At 41.2% G+C, this 24,685-nt stretch overlaps 2 protein-coding genes across 5 annotated transcripts in view; both read left to right on the top strand.

The window, feature by feature from the left end:
* The window catches only part of Pir (pirin), a 91,709-nt gene extending 90,231 nt beyond the window's left edge, over positions 1–1,478 (top strand). For both annotated transcript variants that reach the window (XM_085684746.2, XM_048440626.3), the window contains one exon: positions 885–1,478. In XM_085684746.2, the coding sequence (XP_085540872.2) occupies positions 885–909 (25 nt within the window). In that variant the 3' untranslated portion in view covers positions 910–1,478. The remainder of the gene's footprint in view (positions 1–884) is intronic.
* Positions 1,479–1,658: 180 nt separating this feature from the next.
* Positions 1,659–24,685, top strand: part of Vegfd (vascular endothelial growth factor D) — a 34,254-nt gene continuing 11,227 nt past the window's right edge. The window contains exons 1-2 of one of the 3 annotated variants that reach the window (XM_048440624.3): positions 1,659–2,377; positions 18,006–18,231. In XM_048440624.3, coding sequence (XP_048296581.1) covers positions 2,288–2,377; positions 18,006–18,231 — 316 coding nt within the window. In that variant the 5' untranslated portion in view covers positions 1,659–2,287. Of the gene's footprint in view, positions 2,382–18,005; positions 18,232–24,685 lie in introns of all 3 variants that reach the window. The other 2 variants (XM_085684745.2, XM_048440623.3) reach the window with 2 other exon arrangements.

The following is a 24,685-nucleotide window of genomic DNA, read 5'->3' as shown; positions in this document are numbered from 1 at the left end:
ATCTGCTTGACCCATAAAATCTAAAGTGTACATTTCCTGGCCCTTTGCTGAGGGAAAAATTGGTTGATCCTAAGCAATACATTTTTAAAAAGTGCTTCTTGACTTGAAGTTTATTAATAAAATGTATTAAAGTTGTGGTACTGGTGGTCCTTGCAAGAGACTGGCCACACTAGCATGATGCATCTTTTGGGAAGATGGGTGAATAAGAAATTATGGTCAAAATGAAAGATAAACCAGTAGAAGCATAAAAAGAAGCGTTTACAGGAAGATGAAAATGCTTTTAATTGCAAGCACATGGTAGTGACTCGTGTCAGGAAGGAGAAACCAGCCAAACTTAAAAACTTGACCTCATCTGTGCTTGCTATAGGGTACATGGAGGTATCTTCTGGGGAACTGCGAAAGAACTGTTAATGTACAAGTTGTTCAGAAGCAATTAAACCCCCTGTTGGCTGTCATGCTGCGAGTTTTCAAAACAGACGCAGAACCATCTCGTAAATGCATAGCCCCACCCACAGCTTAGGCAGACACCAAAACCCTGCTCTGATCTAGCTGATTCATAATCCCAGGCTGGTTCAGTTCCTGACGTCAGTTCATGTACAAATAACAAAGACTGCGATGAATAAAGGGATTGCTGTCACTGGCAAGGAACCTGCCCTGAGCAGTGGGACCTAACTGTGTTTCTCTAAGTTTGGTCTGTATGATAATTTCTTAGCATATACAGTTCTAGCAACTGCAGTCCTGTAGGACAGAACGCTATGAAAAGAGGCTGTGACTGCCCAGCTATGCCTAGACTTTGTCACAAATGTATAGTAATACACACCGCTTCCAGTGGGAGAAGAAAATGTTATCACCCAGAACTTTGTAAACATCTCTTTCTGCCCTAGGTCCGTTTGTGATGAATACCAATGAAGAAATTTCTGAGGCCATTCTTGATTTCAGGAATGCAAAAAATGGTTTTGAGGGGGCCAAAACCTGGAAGTCAAAGATTGGAAACCAATGAAGAGCTGGAGTTCTGCCATTTGGATGGACTGACCATTCAGTATATTCAGTTTCCAATGCTCGCTTAGCTGGTGCCTCTAAAGAATTTCACATTAAGCCGGGTGGCGCGTGCCTTTCATCCCAGCACTTGGAAGGCAGAGGCAGGTGGATCTCTGTTGAGTCTGAGGCCAGCCTGGTCTACAGGCGAGTTCCAGGACAGGCAGGGCTATACAGAAACAAACAAACAAACAAACAAACCTGTCTTGAAAACCCCAAAATAAAAAAAATTCCACATTAAAATGAAAAGATGTCTTTTTGTAGTGAGTCATCAGAACGCATTATATACATGCACGAAATTGTCAAAGAGCAGATTTAACTATTTAAGAAGTTAAAAGTGAAAAAAAAGTAATCCATGCAAATAATTGCTGCTTCTTTAAAAACCAATGTTATTCATTTCAATGGAAATTGTTGGGCTCCTATTAAAAGCAATTGCTTATGTACATGTGCTTTTTATGTGTGAGAAGATGCCCTTTTATTCTGTGGTCTTTGGGATTTTCTTAGAGCCTTTTGTATGGCTTTCCATGTCACTGGCAGCAGCTCTGTGAGCCTCTGAAGCTGTCCTACTGCAATTCAGCTGCCATCCCAGCCATCAGAACTGTGCTCCGGGTTTCATGTTACAGGTTATCTGCTTTAGAAAACACAGCAGCCCTGACCATGTGAGTCAGCTTTGAAAACTGCCCTGCTATTGCTAGGGACACAGCAGGATTCCAGCCAAGACTTCCCCGCAATTTTCTGCCAGAGTCTGTGTCAGATGTAAGACACATGCTCCTGCACACTTCCTTGAAGACTGGGAAAACAGTCAGAATCCACCGTTAGGTTCCAGCCTGCTGTGGCCGCAAGTGTTGGTGGTCACACCACCTCCTTATAAAGCAGCTAGAACCTAGGGCACAGGGTGGAGATTTTTTTTCTTTCTTTCAGCTTTCTGGACACCAAATGACTGAAGTGTGATTTCTAGCATAAAGTGGAAGCCAGGGCCACCTCCTGATTATTTTTGCAACAGGAACTTTTAAAAGGTTTTTTTTTGTTTTTTGTTTTTTTTTTTTGCACCTTTCTCCCATACTAAGATTGTGTGTGGCAGGGGGTGTCCCTTGGCTAACTCAAGTCGTTTGGGTTACGACTGATCATGTGATTTTCCATGTAAAGTTTTGGGGATTCGAACTCTGCTTCTGGAGAATGCCTTTTGCCCCACTTTTCAGGAGCTGCCTGGTGTCAACCGCTTAGTCATCAGTGGCCATTTCAAATATCCAAAATGTATAGAGAGTGGGCAGTGGTGAATGTTCTCATGATGTCCTACGTGTGCCTGGTGCAGGGCTTCAATAGTGACCATGGACCAGTGAAGGTAGGTGAGCTCGATTTTTCATAATGTTTCTTTGTGTTGGTTTTCACAGAAAAAGTCCTTTGCCCTCACTGCTGTTGAAGCAATATAAAAGCCCAGCCTACACTGAGCTTGTGTGGATCACTGACTGCTTTATTTCTTAGGCTTAATAATTTTTTCCATGAGTGTATGAAAATGTACGTGTGTATGAAAATGTGTGATGGTTTTTTTTTTAATGTATTGTGTGTCCTTGGAATGGGAATAGAAGACGAGCATTCTGGAAACCTTTGGCATGGAAATGCTTGCTCCCATTTGTGCCTGCTGGAGGGACAGTGGCTTGCGTTCTGGAGAAGCTCTGATTTGCTTCTATGTCACACACAATTTTGTGGGCCATTGCTTTGTAGGTTGGTTGTGAGCGGCAAGGCTGAGTAATTTCTTCTGTAAATTGGAAATCACAGTGCTATTCGTGGATGCGTTCTGTCTGGTTCTGCAAATTAGCAATTGCTACCATCCAGGAGGAGGAAAAAAGTGTTTTCTTAGAGTCTATTTTTGTTTTTGTGCTTCTGCTTTTGAAAATGTGTCTAAAATTAAGCAGTTAGCAGAACGTTGGCTCTATGAACAAGCATTAAGGACAGCCCAAGAAATTGAGAATGGTGCAGAGAGGGGGAACTAGGTAGGGTGCTTCTGATCGCCAGAACAACATTGCCACTCGGTGTTTTGTATTTTTAAAGCCTTTTTTTTTTTTTGGAAAGGACTCGGATGTAATTATTTTGATTGGAGTGCTACTAAATCATGGCTGATTTAGAAAATTCTGCCTATGACCAGACAGAAATCAGATGTGGACTTGAGTTTTGTGGTACACATTTTCAATAGGGGGGCATATCACCCCCCAGAGGGGAAAATTAGTTCACAAGGATGTGAACTAGTTGATGGAAAGCTCCATATGCATATGGTCCATATCCAGAGAGTAAATCTACACCCAAGTTTCACAGGACAAGACTCAAAGGGCTCCTGGCGCTGGAATCCACGTACAGGTTTTACTCTGCCACCTATACTCAAAAGTAAATTTCCTTCACAATCCCAGAGAACCTAGACAACAATGAGGACCCTAAGAGAGACGTACATGGATCTAATCTACATGGGAAGTAGGAAAAGACAAGATCTCCTGAGTAAATTGGGAGCATGGGGACCTTGGGAGGGGGTTGAAGGGGAGGGGAGCCGAGAAAAATGTAGAGCTCAATAAAAATAATTTTAAAAAGTAAATTTCCTTACACCTCTAGCCTGAGATGGAGATCCAACCTGAAGGCTGGTGGCAGTCAGGGCGAGCTGGGGACTGTCCTTTCTGCCATGTAGTTTGGCACTTGCAAAGCTTAAACGGTACAGGCTGCTAGGCAAGAAACCTTCCCACCCCAGCGCAACACTGTTCGATATTTTACTTAACACTAGTCTTCAACCCTGTCCCTAGTGAAGTTTTCAGTGTTTGGAATTTACCCTTTTGTAGACACAGCTACCAGGCTCCTCTCTGGGTCCCAGGCATAGTGAAATTTTACACCCTTTGAATTTACTTCTCCCATCTAACCTCCTTGAATAGGGAAGAAAGGGACTGAGTTTTTATGTGACAGAAAACATGCCCTAACAGAGGGCAGGTGTGCAGCCTGTGTTTACTAACATGCCTCTCAATGTTTCTCTTACATGCCCTACTTTCCCTTTGAACAGTGAAGGTACATGGAGTGACCTTACAGCCACTCAGTCCCCAGCTAAATTAGATTGTTTCTTATATGAAGGAAAGTGTTGCTGTAGTCACATACAAGCTTGGGGATGCACATGACTGGGCGGCGAAACGTTTATATATTCCCTTCCCTTCCCCACCTCCTTAAAAGAAAACCAAATCAAAGAAATCTTTTGTTGTTGTTATTTTATTTTGTTTTTTGAGATAAACTTTCTCTTTGTTAACAGCCCTGGCTGTCCTGGAACTCGCCTTGTAGAGCAGGCTAGCCTCAAACTCACAGAGATCCACCTGCCTCTGCCTCCCGAGTGCGGGGTTACGCATGTGCTATCACTGCCTGGCTAGAAATTTATTTCTTAATATTGCTGTTTTCTTGTTTAAATTAAAATTTAGCATAAAAACATATCCAGAGTAGTAATGGTTTAGGGCACTGGTGCTAGATGAGTTTTTCCTTTAGATGTAAGAGTATGTCATTTGTTATGCAAATTCATCATGGTCCTCCTCGGTGCTGAGTCTATGAGAAGAACATGCTTTTCTCACGCACCCATTTCTCACCATATCTGTTCCAGAATGGCTATGATGCCAAATCTGTTTCCAGGTTGCCCCCTTCCCCTGGTCTAAACTTTACTTCCTAGCTTAGAGAATTGTCCTGGGTTTTTTTTTTCTTTTTTTCAGCTTAGACAGGCGGTGACTATGTGCCCTTCTATGAATCTGTGAACATTTTTTTTCTACTATAAGCACGCAAATGGCTCCTACCACCTAGGACAATTGTGCTTAATGCCATTCGAGTGAAAGACATCCTAATTTCACTAGTCCTGCAGCTTATGCTTGGAAAACTAGCTGTTTGGGGTCAACAATACTCAGAACATGTGAGCTAAGAAAATCTTAACATTTTCTTAATGTTAACATAATCTTAACATTTTCATTGCCAAACAAGGATCTGGGGAGATGGCTCAGTGCTTACGAGCACTTCTTGCTCTTGCAACAGTCACAAGTTCAGTTCCCAGTGGCTCCAAACCATCTGTCACGCCAGTTCCAGGAGATCCTATGCCTTCTGACCTCAGGGACACCAGACACACATGTGGTCCATACATACACATACATACATTTAGAAAAAAATACCCAGATACATAAACAAATCTTTAAAATTGTTTTAATTAAAAAGACCCATGCTTGATCCGTTAAGACAATCAGGTTGCTGACTAGGTGTGGGATTTAGTTCAGGTCCTATTTCCTCAAGCTTTTTATGCACTTGAGATGAGCAGAGGTAGTTTCCCAAGGTATGCACTCCACAACGGTCTATGTTATAGATCTAGTCTGTACCCTTTAGACACTTAGTAAATAATCATCAATAGCCTTATGCTCTTGCCATTCACCGTGGCCTTCTAGCCAGCATGATTTCTGACTGATCTAAATAAATCATTGTTGTCACCAGGTATGTTGGGTGTTATTATAACTAGATGAGGTTAGCTTCTGTACATCTCTTCCATGGTGCTATGAAGACCTGTAGTATAGTAATAGAAGAACAATTCTGGGCCATGGTAGCTCTCAGAACTCTTTTAAAAGTGTTTCTTCTCCAGCTTTTCTCTATACCAGCTTTTTAGGCACCATGCCTATAATGTCTATAGAAAAAGGGTATTGCTTGATGTTGGAGTCAGTCATTCAGTGCTACATAAGATTGGAATAGGTGTCAGATCCACATGGCTCGGGCTGGAGAGATGGCTCAGCGGTTAAGAGCACTGCCTGCTCTTCCAAAGGTCCTGAGTTCAATTCCCAGCAACCATATGGTGGCTCACAACCGTCTGCAATGAGATCTGGTGCCCTTTTCTGGCCTGCAGGCATACATGCAGAAAGAATACTGAGAATACTGTGCACATAATAAATAAATAAATCTTAAAAAAAATCCACATGGCTCACAGGGCTTCATCACCTCCATGCCATTTGCCTTCTCTTGAAATTGTCTAAGAAGTAACTTGTGTGAAGAAGACTGATGGACATCTTTCATCTTTAATTGCAGAAAACAAACCCATTCCTCCTACCCACCCCATTCTCACTCACAAAGTCATATATAGGAGAGTTTCCTGGCTTTGTTGTTAGGCAGATGAGCCAGGGAGCTCTTTTCCAAATTTTCTGTCTCAACATGAATTCAGCTTTTGCTTTTATGTTATCCTAGGATATTGTGGTACCCAAGATTCAATACTCGCTGCTTACATCCTGTGTATGATGCTTCCTTGTATGACTCATTTTTAATTGAAAAATTCTGACTTTGTGCCTGTGAGTAAAATGTTGCTACAAACATGTCACAAAGATAACTTGTGAAATAAAAATAAGGTATTTGTATATACAAATGTCCCCATAAAGAACTCTTCGTAAAAAGATCTGGAGTTCTCAAGCACAAGTATTCCCATCGTTAGACAAAGGCAATAGAGATACAGGGATACAAAGGACAATAAAATTGTTCCTGAGCAATATCTAGGCCCAACTCTTTTTTTCAGAGATTTTATTTTAAGCTCATTTGTGTGGGGGTGTGTGCACATGAGTACCTGAAGAGGCCTAAAAAGGATGCCGTATCCCTTTGATCTGAAGTCACCAGCAGTTGTTAACCACCTAACTTGGGTACTGGGAACCAAACTGTTCTTTGCAATGTCAGCAAATACTCTTAACCACTGAGCCACCTCTCCATCACTGAGAACTCATTTTTATCATGTGATGTGAGTTTCCTCTTATCATGTGATGGCAGTTTAGCATAACTGGGAATGAACTGGAATGAAAGGAGACTGATAAAATGAGCATTTCTGCTTAGGTTGTTTTTATGGTGGTGAATCCACTTTTCTCTCTTGCTTCTTGTTCTTATAGTCTATAAGTCTTATAGTTCTTACTAAGATACTAGAGCATTATAAATCAAAGGCATCGTAAGGCATCTTCAGCATCATAAAAGCCTTGACTGGTTGAAATGTTCTAAGCCATAAAGACTCTCCTGGACTTCTTATTACAACTTTCCAATATTTGATAATTCATTGATTTTTTTTCAGTAGGTATTTATTGAGTATCTACTGTATCTAGGATCTGAGAATGCAACAAGAAATAAAACAACATTTCAGCTCTCTTGGAATGCATAGTTTGATTGTGCTTGGTGGAGGTGAACCAGACACAAATCTGTCACATATCAGACACAATAATAGTGAGAAGGAGGGGACACCGAATGATTGAGATAAAGGGGGTGGCTTATTCTAATTCAGTTGTATTTGTTGCATAGTACTAAAAGAAGTGAAGGAGGCAGAGGCCATCATCGAGGTAGTGACTGAAGAGGGGGTAGCTTGGATATTCTGAGGATGAGCCATAGAACTGGAGCGGCTGGTGGAAGGTGAGCTGCAAGGTGCAGCTGTCTAGCTTGGAAACGTTGACAGGCAGATCATGCAGGTGGGGAGTGAGCTCCAATGAAACTTTAGGGACACTACAATGTAACACAAGGGGCCGGCTTGTTGGGGTTTCTGTCCCGCCCGGTACCCCACAACCGGCAACTCTCAACGAAAAATCACACACAGGACTCCATAAGGTTATAAACTGATTGGCCCATTAGGTCAGGCTTCTTGTTAACTCTTATAACTTATGTAACCCCATTATCCTTATTTACATTAGCCACATGGCTCCGTACCTTTCTCAGCTGGGCAAGTTACATTCTGCCTCTTGGGTGGTCTGCACAGGAGTGACTGAGGAAGTTTCCTCCTCCCTAGCCTTCTCCTATTCTCATTGCCCTGCCTCCACTTCCTGTCTGGTTGACCCACCTATACTTCCTGCCTGGCCAATCAGCGTTTTATTAAAATACATGATTGACAGAATACAGACAATTCTCCCACACCACTACAATTTCAATTTTATGCACTGGGAAATTTGTTTCAACCACTTAGAATGCAAGAACTTAACTCACAGACCATTCAAAAACAGGCTGCACACTGGATGTGGCCCCTGGGTCACAGTTCACACATTGTGTCCTGTGATACACTATTTTATTTACCTTATTGATGGCATTCACCTGTACCTGACATTCTGCAGTTTGTTCATCTGGGTTTATTACACCCTCACCATTAGGATGAAAATTTTTCAGCATGGGAGTGTTTTATTGTTTTCTTTATAGAAGTATCCCAACCACCACTTTGCAAAGCCTGTCACACAGTAGATGGTGATGGCAGTGTTTGTTGGCTGGTTGATAGACTAGCTTTGGAAGATCCTGAGGCAGCCAGCTGAAAGACAACACTAACCAGTCTCTGACATTTATCGTCACCACGGCTTGCCTGATTTCATGATTTTTATAAAATCCCAAAGCATTTTTTAAGGCAGTGTATTTACCCTGTAATATTTTACTGTGGACATGGGGTAGGATTTTGGTGAGTAAAAGCATCCTGAAATGTCCTTCTAGCCTTAGGCCATCCAATAGAGTGTTCGCTTCTAGAACCCAAAGTTGGAGAATGAAGTCACTTTAGCCCATTCTTTCAGCTGGATGGTCACAGAAAGTTACCCGGAGCAACCTGTAGCCAGTGTCTCTTTGCAAACTTAGACTCCTTCCTGTCTTTCTTCATTTCTGGAAGCCTTGGGGTGGCCTACCTATGTTTTCACCATGGGTGATTTGTGAAGGTGTGGCAAATTATGACAAAATCCTCTGATTAGATGCTTTTTTAGTGAGGCAAGGTAGGGTATGCTGTAGCTGCAACCACCCTCAAAATCTTCGTAATCAGTACAAATTTATTTGCTGCTCGTACTATAACAATCGTCTTGGTTCATCCACAGTCAACTCACTATTAGTATGAAGCTAGCTGAGCACCCACATCTAGAATGTTCTAAATCACTCTGACCATTGCATGCTCTGACCTAGAAGTGGCACACATCATGGATCCACTGTCGCATTTATGTGCATAGTGCCAGAAGGTGCACTCTTACTTTGGCCTCAGAAGGTGGATTGCTGGAGGTATTTCACACATAATTTCTATTAATAATTATCACACATAACTTTTGCTATGTTTAATGTTTCCCTGTCTTAGACCAGTGCTGGAGTATAGATAGTATTGAAAGAGCAGGAAGAGAGGGGAAAAAAGACAAAAGTCGCTGGCTTCCATCATTACCCCTTTAATGTGTGAAGTGATATATACTTTATACACAGAAACTCTGTATTGGAGATTGGGAAACTCCATGGTTGGTCCCGCAGGTAAGGCCTGCAGAACAAGACAGCTGATTTCAGTTGCTCAGGAATCCCTCTCTCCGTGGGAGAAGGAAAGCTGTACATTCAGTTCAGTAAACACTTGTGGAATGTCTTCCATGTGCCAAGCACATGAGTGGAAATGATGCTTTTTTATAAAATAAAGATGTCTTAGTCATTCCCACGTCTTGCCAGCCACCCGGGAGTTCATTTTGGCTTGTAGGAAGGATGATTTCAATGCCTGAAACTCTAAGTAATACTATAATTTCAACAAGGTTTATTTCACCATTGACTGGATCTTATTAAATAATCCTAGCACTCACGTGGTAGAGATGAGTATTGCTTTTTGAAAAATCAACATTTATTTAAATAAAAATTATTACAAGAAAGAGAAAGCGGCATGACAAATTCCTTGCTTTTCTGTCGTGAATGGGACTCTTGAGGACGAGCGTAGTTTGGATTGAGTGAATAACCTTTTATTTCACTTTTATTAGTTCTTTAAGAATTTCATGCACTGAGTTTCAACCATATTCACCCTCCCTGAATTCCTCCCAGATCCATCCCCCTTTCTTACCCACCCAATTTTGTGTCTTCATTTTTTTTAACCCATCAGAGTCCAATTTGTACTAACTGGATATTTATGTATGTGTGGAACATCAATACTGCGCCCCTCCTCCCAAGCAAGGCTTAGGGGTTGTTTTAGAGGAAGGGGTGAAGAAACTGTAAGAGCCAAAGGGAGTGAGTTAATGGGTATTTTAAATTTAAGGGAACACACATGGGGAGGGGAGAGAAGCAGGATATAAACCTGAAACCAGCCTTTGCAATTGCGTGCTTAATTCATAACGACATTACTATAGGAAGGCTAGGGATCACAGGGCACAGTGTTGTGGGTGTTGGTGAGGGAAAGGGAAGGTGATGGGTAAACGTTGATGTAGGACCACGAGATGTTTAGAAGTATATATTTTTAAAGGCTATGTTAGGCTGGCTGCCAGTGGCAAGCAGGACTTTCTTATAGGAAACCATGATGTTTTGCACAAAGGTCTTCCCGTGAAGTTGATTATGCTGCATTTTGGCTGAAACAGAGTCATAGCAGCTAATTATGGCTGCAATCATGCTGTTACAGACCCGTACAAATTATAGTGGCTTAACAAACACATCAGTAGGTTGTTCTCACGTACATCTCTGCGGGTCAACTGAGAGGCGGGATCAAGGCCCAAACCTCAGACTGAGCCCATGTCTGCTCCATGTGTCTGCCCTCCCATTGATGAGTGGGCTGGCAGGAGCTTGCGCTCGCAGAGGTGGGAGGTGTGCAGAAGCTGAGTGCAGTCAATTCGAAGGCAGTGTCAAGCTTGCGTTTGCAACATGTCAAAGTAGGGCACGTGATCCAAAACCAAAACAGCTGTGGAGAGGCAGGCTGAGGTCATTTGCAGTTCTACTTAATCTCAATAAAGGTCTGGAGTTGTTTCTTGGGCATTGGATCCTTGATCTTTGAGATCAATGATACAGAGAATGTTAGGCAGCTTAGGAATCACCACTCTAAGGCTTGCTCCGAGAGCACAGTTTTAGAAGGGCTGAGACTATCTTGCCACTCGAGCCCACCCTGCACCCATCTTTCTTCTCATTTCTGTAGCTCAGCTGTGTCAAATAAATAGGAGCAGATGCATTTGAGGAGAACATAGATTTAACATATGTAAAGGGAGACACAGACATCTCCCCAAATGCTAGATGGCTTGGCTAGAGAGAATATCACCAATGATCCTCATTAAATTGGAAGATGGGGCAGTTTCAAGCATCCAAACAAACCCTTTTCCACTGCCTTCAAACACCCAGGCAACCCTGCACGTGTATTCCTGTCTGTGCGCGCGTGCGCGCGCGCGCGCGCGCGCGCGCGCACACACACACACACACACACACAGAGTTTTCTTACATCTGTAGTTCCTTCAGTATAAGCTTTCTGGATTTCTGATTTATACATTGAACCATAGAAGCAAAAGAGCCACTAGTACCATTAGGCACCCAAAATGAAGAACAACGTAATTCTGTTCCCAGATGGCCAGGTTTCCGGATTTCAGCGTTATGGGAACAGAGCCATGGTTGTTTCGACCTGAATAGCCCATGGCCTCAGCAGTCATTACTAGCACATGGGCAGTCTCCTTCCTTCCCTCACTTGGTATATCCCAAACTATCAGGTGCCAGCTATTCTGGCTAATGCTAGACCCCAAAACCAAAACATAAAAGTTTAAGAAGTAGGCTGATTTCTTTTATACATGAAATCTGTAAAGACAGACAGAAGACCTGAGAAGATACTTGAAGTTTGCTTTCATTCGCAGATAATGCCAAGAATGCTTTTTCTCACTAGAAAAAAGATAGCCCACAGTTTACTCTGGAAGAGTTGTTTGGGTTTTATGTGTTTCATTGTATTTGCTATGATTAGAGTTGCCAAGTCTTGCTGTTTTCAATCCCATCTCTCCAGTGGCTAAGGACTATCAAGGGCATAAAGCATAAACCTCTACCCCAACGTGTAGGTCCAGGTGACACCCTTGAGAACGACAACGAGAAACAAACTAATTACATTCCTGCTTTCTACTCTGACCCTTTCCCATTTATGAACCAGATAATCCACTGAGCTCTGTGAAGTAACTTTTTTTCAACATAATATTTTTATTGTCTCTTTTGGAATTTACCCCAATCACACTCACTTCTCGGTCCTCCCAGGTCTGCCCTCTCTCACCTTGTGACCTGCTGCCCCCCCCCAGGGGAAAAAAAAGAAACAAGTCCAGTTTGTGTTGCCATATACTCCCTGGAGCGTGGTGAAATTCCCAGTGGCCAGCCCCTTAAAGAAAACTGAGTCCTTCCCCACCTGCACCCCCGCCAGAAGCCATCAACTGTGGAAGCTACACTTCAGCATCCTTATCACAGTCTTTAAGAGTTCTCGTCTATGGCTTTCTGTCTAGGTTGTTTCTTTTGGGGGGCAGGACTGGGCATAGGTTGTGTGCGTGTGTTTTTTGTTCTTTTGCTTTTTGTTTTGTTTGTTTTTTGAGACAGGCTTCTCAGTGTAGCCCTAGATGTCGTAGAACTCGATCTGTAGACCAGGCTGCCCTTTAACTCATAGAGATCCGCCTGCCTCTGCCCCTTGAGTGCTGGGATTAAAGGCATGCGTCATTACTGCCCAGCCTGTGAAGTAACTGGCTGGTTATTAACATCAATGGGGACAGCAAATCTGAAAAAGATAAACCCCCCACACCCTCAGTCAAAAAGTCATGGCCTTGGTTATAAGCACTGTTATTATACTGTGATTGAGCTTTCCTTTTTCTGTGAATTCTAGCACACGAATAAATGTTATGTAACCCCAACTGTAGCCTGGATACAAACTTTTCCATATCCATACACAGTTCACTATTAACTATTATATATAATGTTATACACAGTATATATACTGTTATACACAGTAGCTATGTAACTGTGATAGGAAGACCACCTTTCCAGCCTCCAGCAAGCAGCGTTTTGTCCTTAGTTGTTCCCGGTTTGGTATTTTGAAAACCGCATACAAATAGATTAGTGCAGTCTAACATGTTGAGACTGGCTTCTTTACTCTTTAACCCATTTTGCCAAGAGTTCTTTTTAATGATGAGCAGTAAGCCATGAATGGCTTACCCATTCAGTCATTGAGCTACATATGTATTTTTTCCCAACTGATTGGACTATTATTTTATTTTAAAGTTACTACAAACATTCATGTACAGAGTTTTGTGCAGCGTAGGCGTCATTTATCGAGCGACAAATTCCCTGGAGTAGGGTTACTTAGCCACATGATGGGCACGTGTTTATAAAAATCTCCCAGAGTGTCATATCACTCAAAGCTGACTTTAAACAGCTGGAATCTGTGCTCTTGCCTCTGAAACGAGCCATTTGAGTAGTCGGCAGTATAATTTATGATATTAGGCCTAACTCCATTTAGGGCAATATGATTTCCACTTAAAAGGTGCGGGGGCATCTCAGATATTCACTTAGACTCATGAGTCTGGTGGGGCCTGGACAGATTTCTTGGTAGATGGAGGAAGGAGGACCTTTGGGGAGGACATCCGGGAGTGGAGCATCCCAATGCTACTTGGAAAAGGGTGGTGGCTTTGGCCAATCCTTAACCATGAAGGTAAAGAAGAAGTGCAAATGCTCCTTGAGTGAAACCAAAGAAGCTGCTGAGAGGTAGAAGGAAGACAGACTGTCTGGGATTTATCTCCCCAAAGCCCCTGCAAAGGCAGATGGGTTACTGTGCTTTTCCTGTGCTGCAGAGATGGGTTGGTCGTCAGGTGACACTTGTAATTCCTTCAGCAAATCTAGGGAAAGCTGTGTGGAATGGGGTTCCCCCATAACAGCCCAGAGCTTCGGGACATTCCATTTTCACAAATCCAATTCGCCACTCAGACACTGTCACCCAACTTCCTGAAGACAGTGTGGTCCGACAAAGAAAACAGCACTCCCAGTCTCGGCCCTATGGCTTGCAAGACACCCGGTGAGGAATTCAGCGAAGCTGCTCTCCTTTTCCCAGGACCACAATGGTGCAGGAAAAGCATTCTGCTGTTCTTTGAGGAAAGCAGTCAGGATGCTCATGGACCAATCCTTTGTAGATACCAAGACCATCCAGAGCTGGAACAGGGGCCCAGCTATAAACCCCTAAGCCAAGAACTTTCCGCTTGACACTTACATTTCCCTGAGCTATCTTCTAGGACCGCCTTTTGAGAGACTGGATAGCTTTCGGTTGAATTATAGTGGGTTTAGGCAATGCCTTTTTTTAAAAAAAAAAATTACCTTGAGAAATGGGCCATTTGAAATTTGGAGGAATTTGATAGGCAATTTAGTCTGTCACTGAGGGTCACACTTAACTTCATCACACTGTTTAAGGGAGGGAATGGTATCACTGTTACTCAGTCTTTTAAAGGCCGTATAAGTTGAGAACTGGCTAAAAAGAATAGAATTTGCACGTATGGCATGCCCACAGGCTTTGAGTTGAGTTGTGAAGACGATACATTTCACACATTCAACAGACAGGGCATGTGAGCAAGGGGATGGCTTTAGAACTCCAGTTCAGGCAGATGCTCATGCCCATATTCTGAGCTTAATGTGTATCAGGAAGGAATGCGAAGACTAGAATTCTCCAACATGCTTACGTCATTTACCCCATGCTAATCAGGGTTCTTGTACAGAGCTCAAACATTAATCCAGGCCTTTGAACTTAAATCGGTATAGCCATGCTCCAAATTATTGGCTTTCTTAAAATCACTTGGGAAGATTTATTTTTATTACTTTGAGACAAAGTCTCATGTATCCCAGGCTTGCTCAGTACCTATTAGAGTATGTTGAAGTTCTAACACAGATGCCTCTACCTCCAAGGTTGTGGGTGTAGTGGTGGGTACCACCACGCCAAGTTCGTGCAACTCTCTGTGACCTCAGGCAAGCAGGCCTACCAACTGAGCTACATCACCAGCCCCTCGAGAGTTCTTTGAGAATGCTTTTCATCTTGAAGTGATTCTAACATTATGGAAAAGTTGCAAAGACACACAGAGAATTGCTGTGAACCCTTCACTCAGCTGCTGCTACTGAAGCAGACACAGGACTTTTTTCTTTTGAAGTGGTAGTCCAAATCTGTAAAATGGGACTCTCTAATGATAAGATCCAATCATCACTATTTTTTAAAGCTTTCCTCCACATTCACTCAAGGTGAAGGCAAGTCTGGGAACCTCTGCTCTAAATCCTTCTCAATAGGGAAGAAGCCAGCCAACAGTGTGGGCATGGCTTGGTGGCTTGTGAAGAATGCAACCTCATGTGGGAAAAAGTTAGTCTCTGGATATAGTAACATTTATATGATGACAAAGCAGTGTGGCAGAAACCTTCAACCCTATGCTTTCAAAACTGATTGTTGGTAGCTGAAAACCATCAGAGAATGATTTGTTATTTAGGAGGAGATTTGATAACAGTCTTGCATTAATGACAGACCAAGGCCACCATTCTAATAGCAGAGACCTGGGAAGGCCTTTCGCATCCTCTCACCTTGTAGACTGCACTATAATTATTTTAGATTTTACTAGCGCTTGAATCAGAAAGTTGAAAGAAACAGAGAGCAACTCATTTGGCAATAACTCAGCAGTGAAAACTGTTGAAATCAAGAGTTTAAGTATGCATTTTGGACAATGATAACACCTTTTTTATGTTTAGCCTACCCATGCAGATAGCATAAACTTGATTACACAAAAATCAATGAGCTTAGAATGCCGATCAAAAGGAATCCATTTTCAACCCTTCCCAAAATGTGTGCCCAGATGAATTACTTGCTTTTGTTGAGCTGTTAATATTTCCATTTAGAATTATAAAAACGACTGTTGCCGACTCCTCAGTTATTTCAAACTAGGTTTTCATTTAGCAAAGTAGGCTTAAATAGCTCTGAGTAATTAAGTAAATGATGTGGTTTAACAAAGAAACCAGTCATAGGAGCTATAATCTTAACATCAACTCAATCATTTTAATTCAGACTTCAGGATTAATGTTTTATCCTTGGTTTTTATCATAAGATTTTTTTTTAAGGAAGTCAAAATTGAATTGAGACTTGTAAGATATGAAGCCATACATCAGCCTTTTTTAGGCATGGTATTGGATAAAATTTTACCTACATAAATAAAAATTCTTTCAGCAATGCACAATTTAATAAAAAAATGTAGAGGGGTTCATACACAAGTGCTTGTACTCAGGCCATTGCCACTCCCTTTCGCTGTCCAATTCCTCCTGTGTCTCTCCTCTACTCCTCAAATTCACAACCTCTTTCTTCTATAATTATTGTTATACACACAAGTGGTGTGCACAGACATGCACACGTGCACATACAGATACAAACACGCACACACACACACACATACAGCCTGCTATGCCCAATTTAATAATATTTTACAAAATATTTGTTAGGCTTTCTCATTAGCTTATGGAAGCAGTGTTGTCAAAGTTTTATCTTGAAGATTGAATTGGATGTGAGGTAGCTTTGCCATAGAACTAGAAAGAGGAGATGGATGGTCAGGCAAAAAGAAGCCATTAATAAATTAGCCTTAATGTAGGACGATCGCATTTAAGAGCTGTCAGGGAAATGAGCAATTAACCAGTTTTGTCTCCAAGGTTCTCAGCTAAAAAAGCTGTGGCATGCCACACAAGTTCAATGCCAAATTCACAAACCCCATCTGTGCTCTTTAAGCTTCTTTCTCTTCCTTGCCAAAAGTGTCTTTGTTTCAAACTCCAGAGATACAATGAGAAAATACCAATATAATCTCATTGAGCTTCTGAGGCAGCCTTGCTGTCTACAGACCCACAGGGCTCCCGATGACTCACCTGTTTCAAAGGTGTTTTTTTTTTTTTATAACTTCACACTGATCAACTAACACACAGTATAACAAGCCTTACAGGCTCTGTTTTCTCTCCCCTGTATATGCTTTCAGTTTCTTCTCTATTGGCTCTTTCCCACAGCTTACAAACATATTTAATACTCTCCTACCTCAGGCCAAAATGTGCCCTCCATCTGGACTTTTAGGCAAAATGGCTAAGGTGAATGTGGCCTGTTATGATCACCCAAGCCTGAGATATCAGGACTTTGGAAGTTGAGGCAGGAAGATCACAGTTTCCAGACCAACCTTGGCTACAAATGAGACCTTGCCTCAAAACAACAATAACAACAAAAGCCATAACCTTGAAGATATGTATTTTGACCTTTTTTAGTTCATAAACTGCAACTGGTTAATAAAACAGTAGTAAGCAAACATGCAAAGTCATCTAAATGCTAAATGCTGATAAACTATGGAACCAAAAAGTCGAAGCTGCAGAACTGAAAGATGTGAGTCTGGGAGAGAGAGGCCATCAAGAGCTCAACTCCAGACCTGGGGAGACAGTCAGTTAGCAAAATGCCTACCTAGCATGCTTAGGGCCCAAAGACTGATACCCAGGACTGGGGGGAAAAACCCTAGTAGGAAATGGGCTCCGTTGGTATATGTATGTATTATTATTATTTTGTATAACCAGGCCCCTACTTTTGAACAAGTAGTTATGAATCGAAAATATTTCCCTAACTTGGGCTCACCACCCCCACAAATATACCCATCTAGCCTAGTTGCACCATATTAGCCAATACAGTTCAGATGCAACTGTAGAGAAACAGCAAGACTTCATCTTAAACTAGGAAATGGGGCCGTCGTCACAAAAGTAGGACAATAAAGGAATCTCTACTGCTTCTCTGTGGCTGCAATAGCAAAGTACCATAAATCTGGTGTCTCAGAACAACAAAATCCCAAAAATCAAGGTGTCAAACTCTTGTGGCCTGAAGCATTGCCTTGTCTGCTTTGGGTGGCTCAAAGCAATCCCTGAGTTGTGCCTCTTCACCCTCTGTATTCACATGACCCAGCTGTGTCTTTGCCTTCTCCTGGTTTCTAAGGACCTTGCTTATTGTACTTCGGGTTCACTTAACTAATATCACAAGGACTTTACCTTCATTATATATCCACTTTTTTCCCCTGAATAAGACAATGTGCCCAGGCTCTGGAAGTAAGGAAGTAGACCTATCATTTTGAAGTCCACCATTAGACATGGTTTTGCCTAGACCCAAGTGCACACTTGAATAATCTTGCCTAGTTTCTTTTCAGATGGTCTATGGTTTAGACTGTTAGCAGTCACCGTTATCACGGTATCTTTGTAACTTACTCTTGAACTAGGATTTTTCTTTCGAGCGATCATCCCAGTCAATGTTGGAACGATCTGAACAGCAGATCAGAGCTGCTTCTAGTTTGGAGGAGCTGCTGCAAGTCGCACACTCTGAGGACTGGAAGCTGTGGAGATGCCGGCTGAAGCTCAAGAGTCTTGCCAGTGTGGACTCACGCTCAACATCCCATCGCTCCACTAGATTTGCGGCAACTTTCTATGACACGGAAACGCTAAAAGGTAGGTGTGTGAGTAAAATGGCTGATTCTTTCCTGCTCAGACAGTGGCACAGGTACCAACTCCTTCCAAAAGTTTGGATAGGGTGGGTATGTGGGTATGGGCAAGACTGTTCACTGGATAGAGTTGAGAATGGTTCTCAGATAGCCGCACGTATGTTCCTCCATAAATAAACAGATGTGATAAAAATGTAAACAAATAAGTATTTGCAAGAGTCATTTCTCTCCTTCTACCTTGTGGGGCTCAGGAAATGAACACAGGTTTTCAGGCTTAGCAGCAAGCACCTTTACTCTCTGAACCATCTTGCCAGCTCAAGAATTCTGCGTTTTAAATGCCTACTGCACAAAGAATAGTCAGTATGATTTTGATGTCTACATGCAACCCAAGAACATTTCACATTATCAAAGTAAGTTTAACTCTGGAATTTGAGGGCACAGCAATACAGAAAGGCTGCTTTTAGAGAGGGAAAAACAGGTTAAAAAAAAACTCAGTATTTATCAACAGTATTCATTCAATTACTATGCAGATAGAGAGGAAAACCAAGAATAGAGCTATAGCTTTTCTTTCTTCAGAATTCTGTGGTTTTTATGTAAAAGCTAAATGTATTATGCAAGGTAAGGCTTAATAATGGGTTATGGTTACTCCGAGAATAACAAGGAAATTTCTTGACACAAAATAATCAAAGCTTAGGACTAGGAAATAGCACGCAAACATACAGTCACCCTTTTGGATCCTCAGGTTCTGCCCGCCCCCCCCCCCCCATAGGGTCAGCCATCACACAGGTCAAATACTTCAGGGAAAGGCATGTGTACTAAACATATCCATACCTTGTTTTGACATACAATATACCATAATGACTATTTGTGTGGCCTTTGTGTATTTTATTTGTCTTACCAAAAGTTATCTAGACATGATTTCCAGTGTACAGGAAGATGTAGGTGGGCTATTTACAAATTCTAGCCCAATTATATAAGGAACTTGTTAACCCAAGGATTTGTGTATCTGTAGGGAGGTCCAGTCCTCCACAGATATCAAGGGATCATTATATTTCCAAATTGATTCCTGGGGTAGGGGTGCAGATAGATGTGTGGTGTCTACTTATGCCACTTAAATGATATCCGGATTGAGATATAGACTCTTTACAAGACTAGTGTTTATATATACTGTGACACAATGAATGAAATGTTTTAAAATAAAGTTGTGTGGACTTGATTAGACATTTAGCTTTCTGACGAAATATCAAAATAACTCAAGAAACCAGTGGCATTGTTAGATTTAGTCTTGTAGATACAAATATTATCACATAGTACTTGAGTATATCTACTGTTTTATTTCAGTTGATCCTTAAGCAAGAATTGTTCTTTTCTTTCTATCTAGAGTTCTCTTTTTTCCCTAAAGAATGAATTGCACAGGATTCAGCTATGGGGAAAGCTGTATGGAAGTGAGGGGAATCCCATGGCAGCATACATGTGAAGAAAGTTCTTTGTGCTCATGAGTGGGACCGTGTGTCTAAGTGAGGGTCTAGTTGTTGATTCATGTGGTGATTTTACATGGACTTCACAAAAACAAGTGCATCTGAAGACTGCAGACTTTGACCAGATTACATGTCCGAAGGCCCGAGGGGCATGTACCAGATGACCTGTAAAGACAGTTTTACCATAAAACCACAAGGCAGTGATTTTTAAAAGTCAACCAGGTTGACATTTTCTAAGAAGGAAACCATAAAAAATCAGAGAATTTGCAGCTTCCACGGTTTCCCTCCTAATTATATGGAGGATCAGCTGAAGTTATTCACTAAATTAGAAGAAACAGATAATCAAATCAGTGTGTTACACCAATTCTGTTTTGTTATCTACTCCCTCTCATGGATTTGGGGTAATCCCCTGGGCAATAGTGAAGAAAACTGGCCTTATGAATCCTTAGTCGGTGGTATTGGTCATTACTGCATGAACTTTTGATTATAATCTCGTCCAACTTTTAAAAGTTATAACTTTAAAGAGAAAAATCAAGTAGAAAATAGCATTTAAGTAGCATTTTAAACAAATGATATTTTCATAAGTTTACTTACATAATTACTCTTTCTGTCAAAGATTCATGACTAATAGTAGCAATTTAAATAGCTAAATAATTGTTACATGCATACAGCCTGAGGATGCACTATATAAATTTTTATCATCAGAAATTTAAAAATATTAATTTTATATTCTATGTATGTATGGGAGTTTTGCCAGCATGTATATCTGTGCACCATATGTGTGCAGTACCCATGGAGACCAGAATAAGGCATCAGATCCACTGGGACTGAGTTAGAAGTGTGAGCTGCCGTATGGATGCTGGAAACTAAATGTGGGTCATATGGAGGAGCAGCTGGTACTCGTCTGAGCCATCTCTCCAGGACCATTGTCTTAGTTAGGGTTTCTATTGCTGTAAAAAGACATTATGACCACAGCAATTCTTAGAAAGGGAAATATTTAATTGTGATGTCACACTTATAGTTCAGAAGTTTAGTCTACCATCTTCATGACAGGAAGCAAGGCAGGATACAAGCAGACATGGAACCAGAGAAGGAGCTAGAGTTCTTACATATTGACTCACAGGCAATAGGAAGTGGTCTTTCTCACACAGTGTGACCTGAGCATACATGAAACCTCAGTACCCGCTTCCACAGTGACACACTTCCTCCAGAAAGACCACACCTACTCTAGCAAGGCCACACCTCTTAATAGTGTCACTCCCTTTGGGGGCCATTTTCTTTCAAACCACAATACATATATTTTAAATATAGTGTATAGACCTGTTTGCCTGTTACTATATCTTACCCCCAAATTTGATTGTCCCAAACAGACTGTGTGTACATATGCTAGTGTACATGAGTGTATGGATGCATATGGTTGTGGAGGCCGGAGGCTGGGGACAACCTAGGAGTTAATTCTTCAGGTGCCATCCTACTTGTAAAATAGATATTTTTGGTTTCACATTTTTTTAGAGATCTGAAATACAGACATGGCCAAGATTTTTTTTTCTTATTCAAGGTCTCTCTGGAGCCTATGGTCAAGGTCTTTGTCTGAGCTCCAAGTATCTCAAGGTTCAACTAGGGCATAATGTACTTCCAAGTTCATTCAATGGTTGCTTGTAGGATTACGTTGCACACAGACTCTTGGACTGTGAAGGGCCCCTTCCTCCCTGTCTGTTGGCCAGATGCTGCCCTCAGTTGGTGGTAACTTCAAAAGTGACTTTCAGGCTGGGCAAGTGGCTTGAAGGTTAAGAGTACATACTGCTCTTGCAGAGGACCCATGTTTGTTTCCTATCACCTATGTAGGGTGGGTTCACAATCATCGATAACTCCAGCTACAGAGGACATTTGTCATCCTCTTCTGGGGTGTCAGGGCACTGGCTCATGTGCACTCCACCTCACATACATGCACATCTCCCTTCACACACATGCACAGAATTTAAAATAAGAAAATCTTTTTAAAAAGTGACCCTTGTTGTGAAAGAAAATGGAGAGAGAAGAGGCTAAAGAGAGGTGGGATGGGAGAGAGAAGCAGAGTCAGTGAATTTTTCAACCTAAACACCTAAGTGGCACCCTGTTTTGATGTACTCTCTTCACAAAAATTCAATCACTCAGTTTCATCGTTACACAAAAAGAGGGGAGATTGCACAGGGCATGACCTTTAGGAACTAGGGATCACTAGGGGTCAATTTTAAGGCTGCCTGCTACAAAAGGGTTTCACTATGTTCCTAGTATAACATGGTCTGCAGTTGTATGTATGACAAACTGAAATCAAGTCCCCTCCCACCCACCCCCCCAAAAAAAAACCCTGAAGAGAGGCCACATACAGCATTAAGCGTCAAAATCTAACTTAAAAATGATGACAGTGGGGCTGGAAAGAGCTCACCAGTTAAGAGCAATAGATCTTGTAGAGGACCTGAATTGGGTTTCCAGAACCCACATCAGACAGCTCACAACAGACTTTAACTCTACTCTAGGGAATCTGATGCCTCTGATATCTGCAGGCACCTTTTCTCTCTCTCTCTCTCTCTCTCTCTCTCTCTCTCTCTCTCTCTCTCTCTCTCTCTCTCACACACACACACACACACACACACACACACACTCACACACATAAGTAAAATAAATAAAACAAAATACGTATTTTTTTAATGGTGAAAGCCAGGTATGATTTAATTCTAACACCTTTAATTCTAATACCCAGGAGGCAGAGGCTTGTGAATCTCTCTGAGTTCAAGGCCATCAGCCTTGTCTACATAACAAATTCTAGGCCAGTGAGACCACGTCTCAAAAATTTTAGAAAGTGGTGAGAGAAGATGAAACAGCTATACAAGAAAAATACCTAATATTCTTTTCAGGTATGTGTGTGGTGCATGTATGTGCACACAGGTAGATGTGTCCATGTCTGTTCATGCTTGTGGAGGCCAGTGATCAATGTTTAGCATCTTCTTCATTTACTCTCCACCTTTGTTTTTAAAATAGGGTCTCTTATTGTAACTGAAGCTCCCTGATTTGGATAGCCTGGCTGGCCAGGGGATCCATCTGCCTCTTCCTTCCCAGCACTAAGATTCCAGAGGTACATCAGCATGCCCAGCTTTTTATGTGGGTTCTGGGGATCTGAACTAAGTTCCTTGCACTTGTGCAGTCCACATTTTCCCAGCTGAGCCTCTCCTCGACCCTAACGTAGGGTAGGTGAAATTTCTTTTCTGTTGCCAGCTCCAAATAATGACACAGAGATTTCATTTTAATTATAACAGCTTTGCCTATAGCTTAAGCTTGTCCCACTAGCTTTTATAACTTAACCAATTTATCTTAATCTACATTTTGTCTCATGACATTTTTACCTATCTTCCATCTTGAATCTCCTGTTTTCTCTCTGTGTTCTCTGGCATCTCTCCCACACATTAATTCATCTCCTCTTCCTCTATCTCTGCCTGAAAGTCCTGGCTAACCTCTTCCTGCCTAGCTACTGGCCATTCAGCTTTTTATTAAAATAACCAGAAGGAACTTTGGCAAAGATAAATCTTCACAGTTATATAAAAAGATTATCCTATAACATATCCTCCTTTTTGTCTAAATAAAAAGAAAAGGTTTTCTTTTAACTTTAACAGTAAAACCATATACAGTAAGAACAATTATCAGGTATTGTCCAAATAATAAGGGATAGTTTTAACTTTAACAAAGTAAAACTATGTACAATAAGAACAATTTTCAAGTAAGAATTATATTCACAATGTTTAGTTCATAATTGTTTGGCTAATTTGGAGAAAATACTGTATTATCTATCCTATCTTAGTGAGTCCAAAGTTTTTTACCTAACCTATTTTTAAAGTAGCTTGTATCACCAATCTAAAAATATATTTTTTGACCTTAAAAATTTTTCTTAGATAAACAATTTAAGCTTTTATGTTTCTCAATTTTGTACATTTTATACCTCTTTTGTGAGTTTCTTTTATGTTTGATAACAAAGAAAAGTGTAACTATAACTATCTCATCTTCAACCCCATCTGAGATCTAAGAAGGTCTCCGGCACCTTGATTCATCTCCTCTTCTTCTCTATGCCCACAAGTCTTGCCTATCTTGTCCTGCCTAGTTATTGGCCATTCAGCTCTTTATTTTTTTGTTTATATTTCTGTTTTGAATTTTTTAAAATTTTTAAATCTTTTCAGCTCTTTATTAAACCAGTCAGAAGTTACCTTGCCAAAGGCACATCTTTATGGTATACAAAAAGATTATTCCATAACATTCTGTATTTCCTTTTTTTCTAGTTTCCCTCAAATTAGTTATGACCACGGAGCTGCTTCTTCCATTAAGAGAAAAGGGCTTATCTCATCATCTTCTAGAAACCCGTAGACGGTTTCAAATGTGAAAAGTCTAATTTGAGGAAAAAGCAATTCCATTGGAACACCCACTTGTGTGCTTGCTGGCTTTAAGTCTCAGTGCACTTATACAAGCAGACAACAGAAATTTATTTCTCTATGATTTTAAAACCTATTCCTACAGTTGTACCCTGTAAGTTGCTTGATAAATGACACATGTTATGTCTTCATATTAGTCCACTGATTTCCTTATTATTCAGTCTTTGCAGATGGCACGTGTGTGGCTATTTGCAGGACATAGTGCTCCCCGCAAGGAAAAATAAAATATTTTATGAAGTTATTGTATCAATGGAAAAATATAGAGATTTCAACTAAAAAATTTTTTTGCAGACACATCTTTTGACTGAAGGATGGACAAAAATATCCATCTAGGGCTTAGAAAGATGGTTCAGGGGTTAAGACCACTTGCCATTCTTGCATAGTACCTGGGTTCAGTTCCCACATAGTGACTCACAACTATCTGTAACTTCTGCTGTAAGGGATCCAATGAGCTCTTCTAACCTCCAAAGGCACCAGCCACACATGTGGTGCACATACATACATGTAGCCAAACATTTATACACATAAA

Source organism: Myodes glareolus, chromosome X, assembly GCF_982192425.1.
Source record: "Myodes glareolus chromosome X, mMyoGla1.1, whole genome shotgun sequence".
NCBI lineage: Eukaryota > Metazoa > Chordata > Mammalia > Rodentia > Cricetidae > Myodes > Myodes glareolus.
This window is presented reverse-complemented; position numbering and strand designations above follow the sequence as displayed.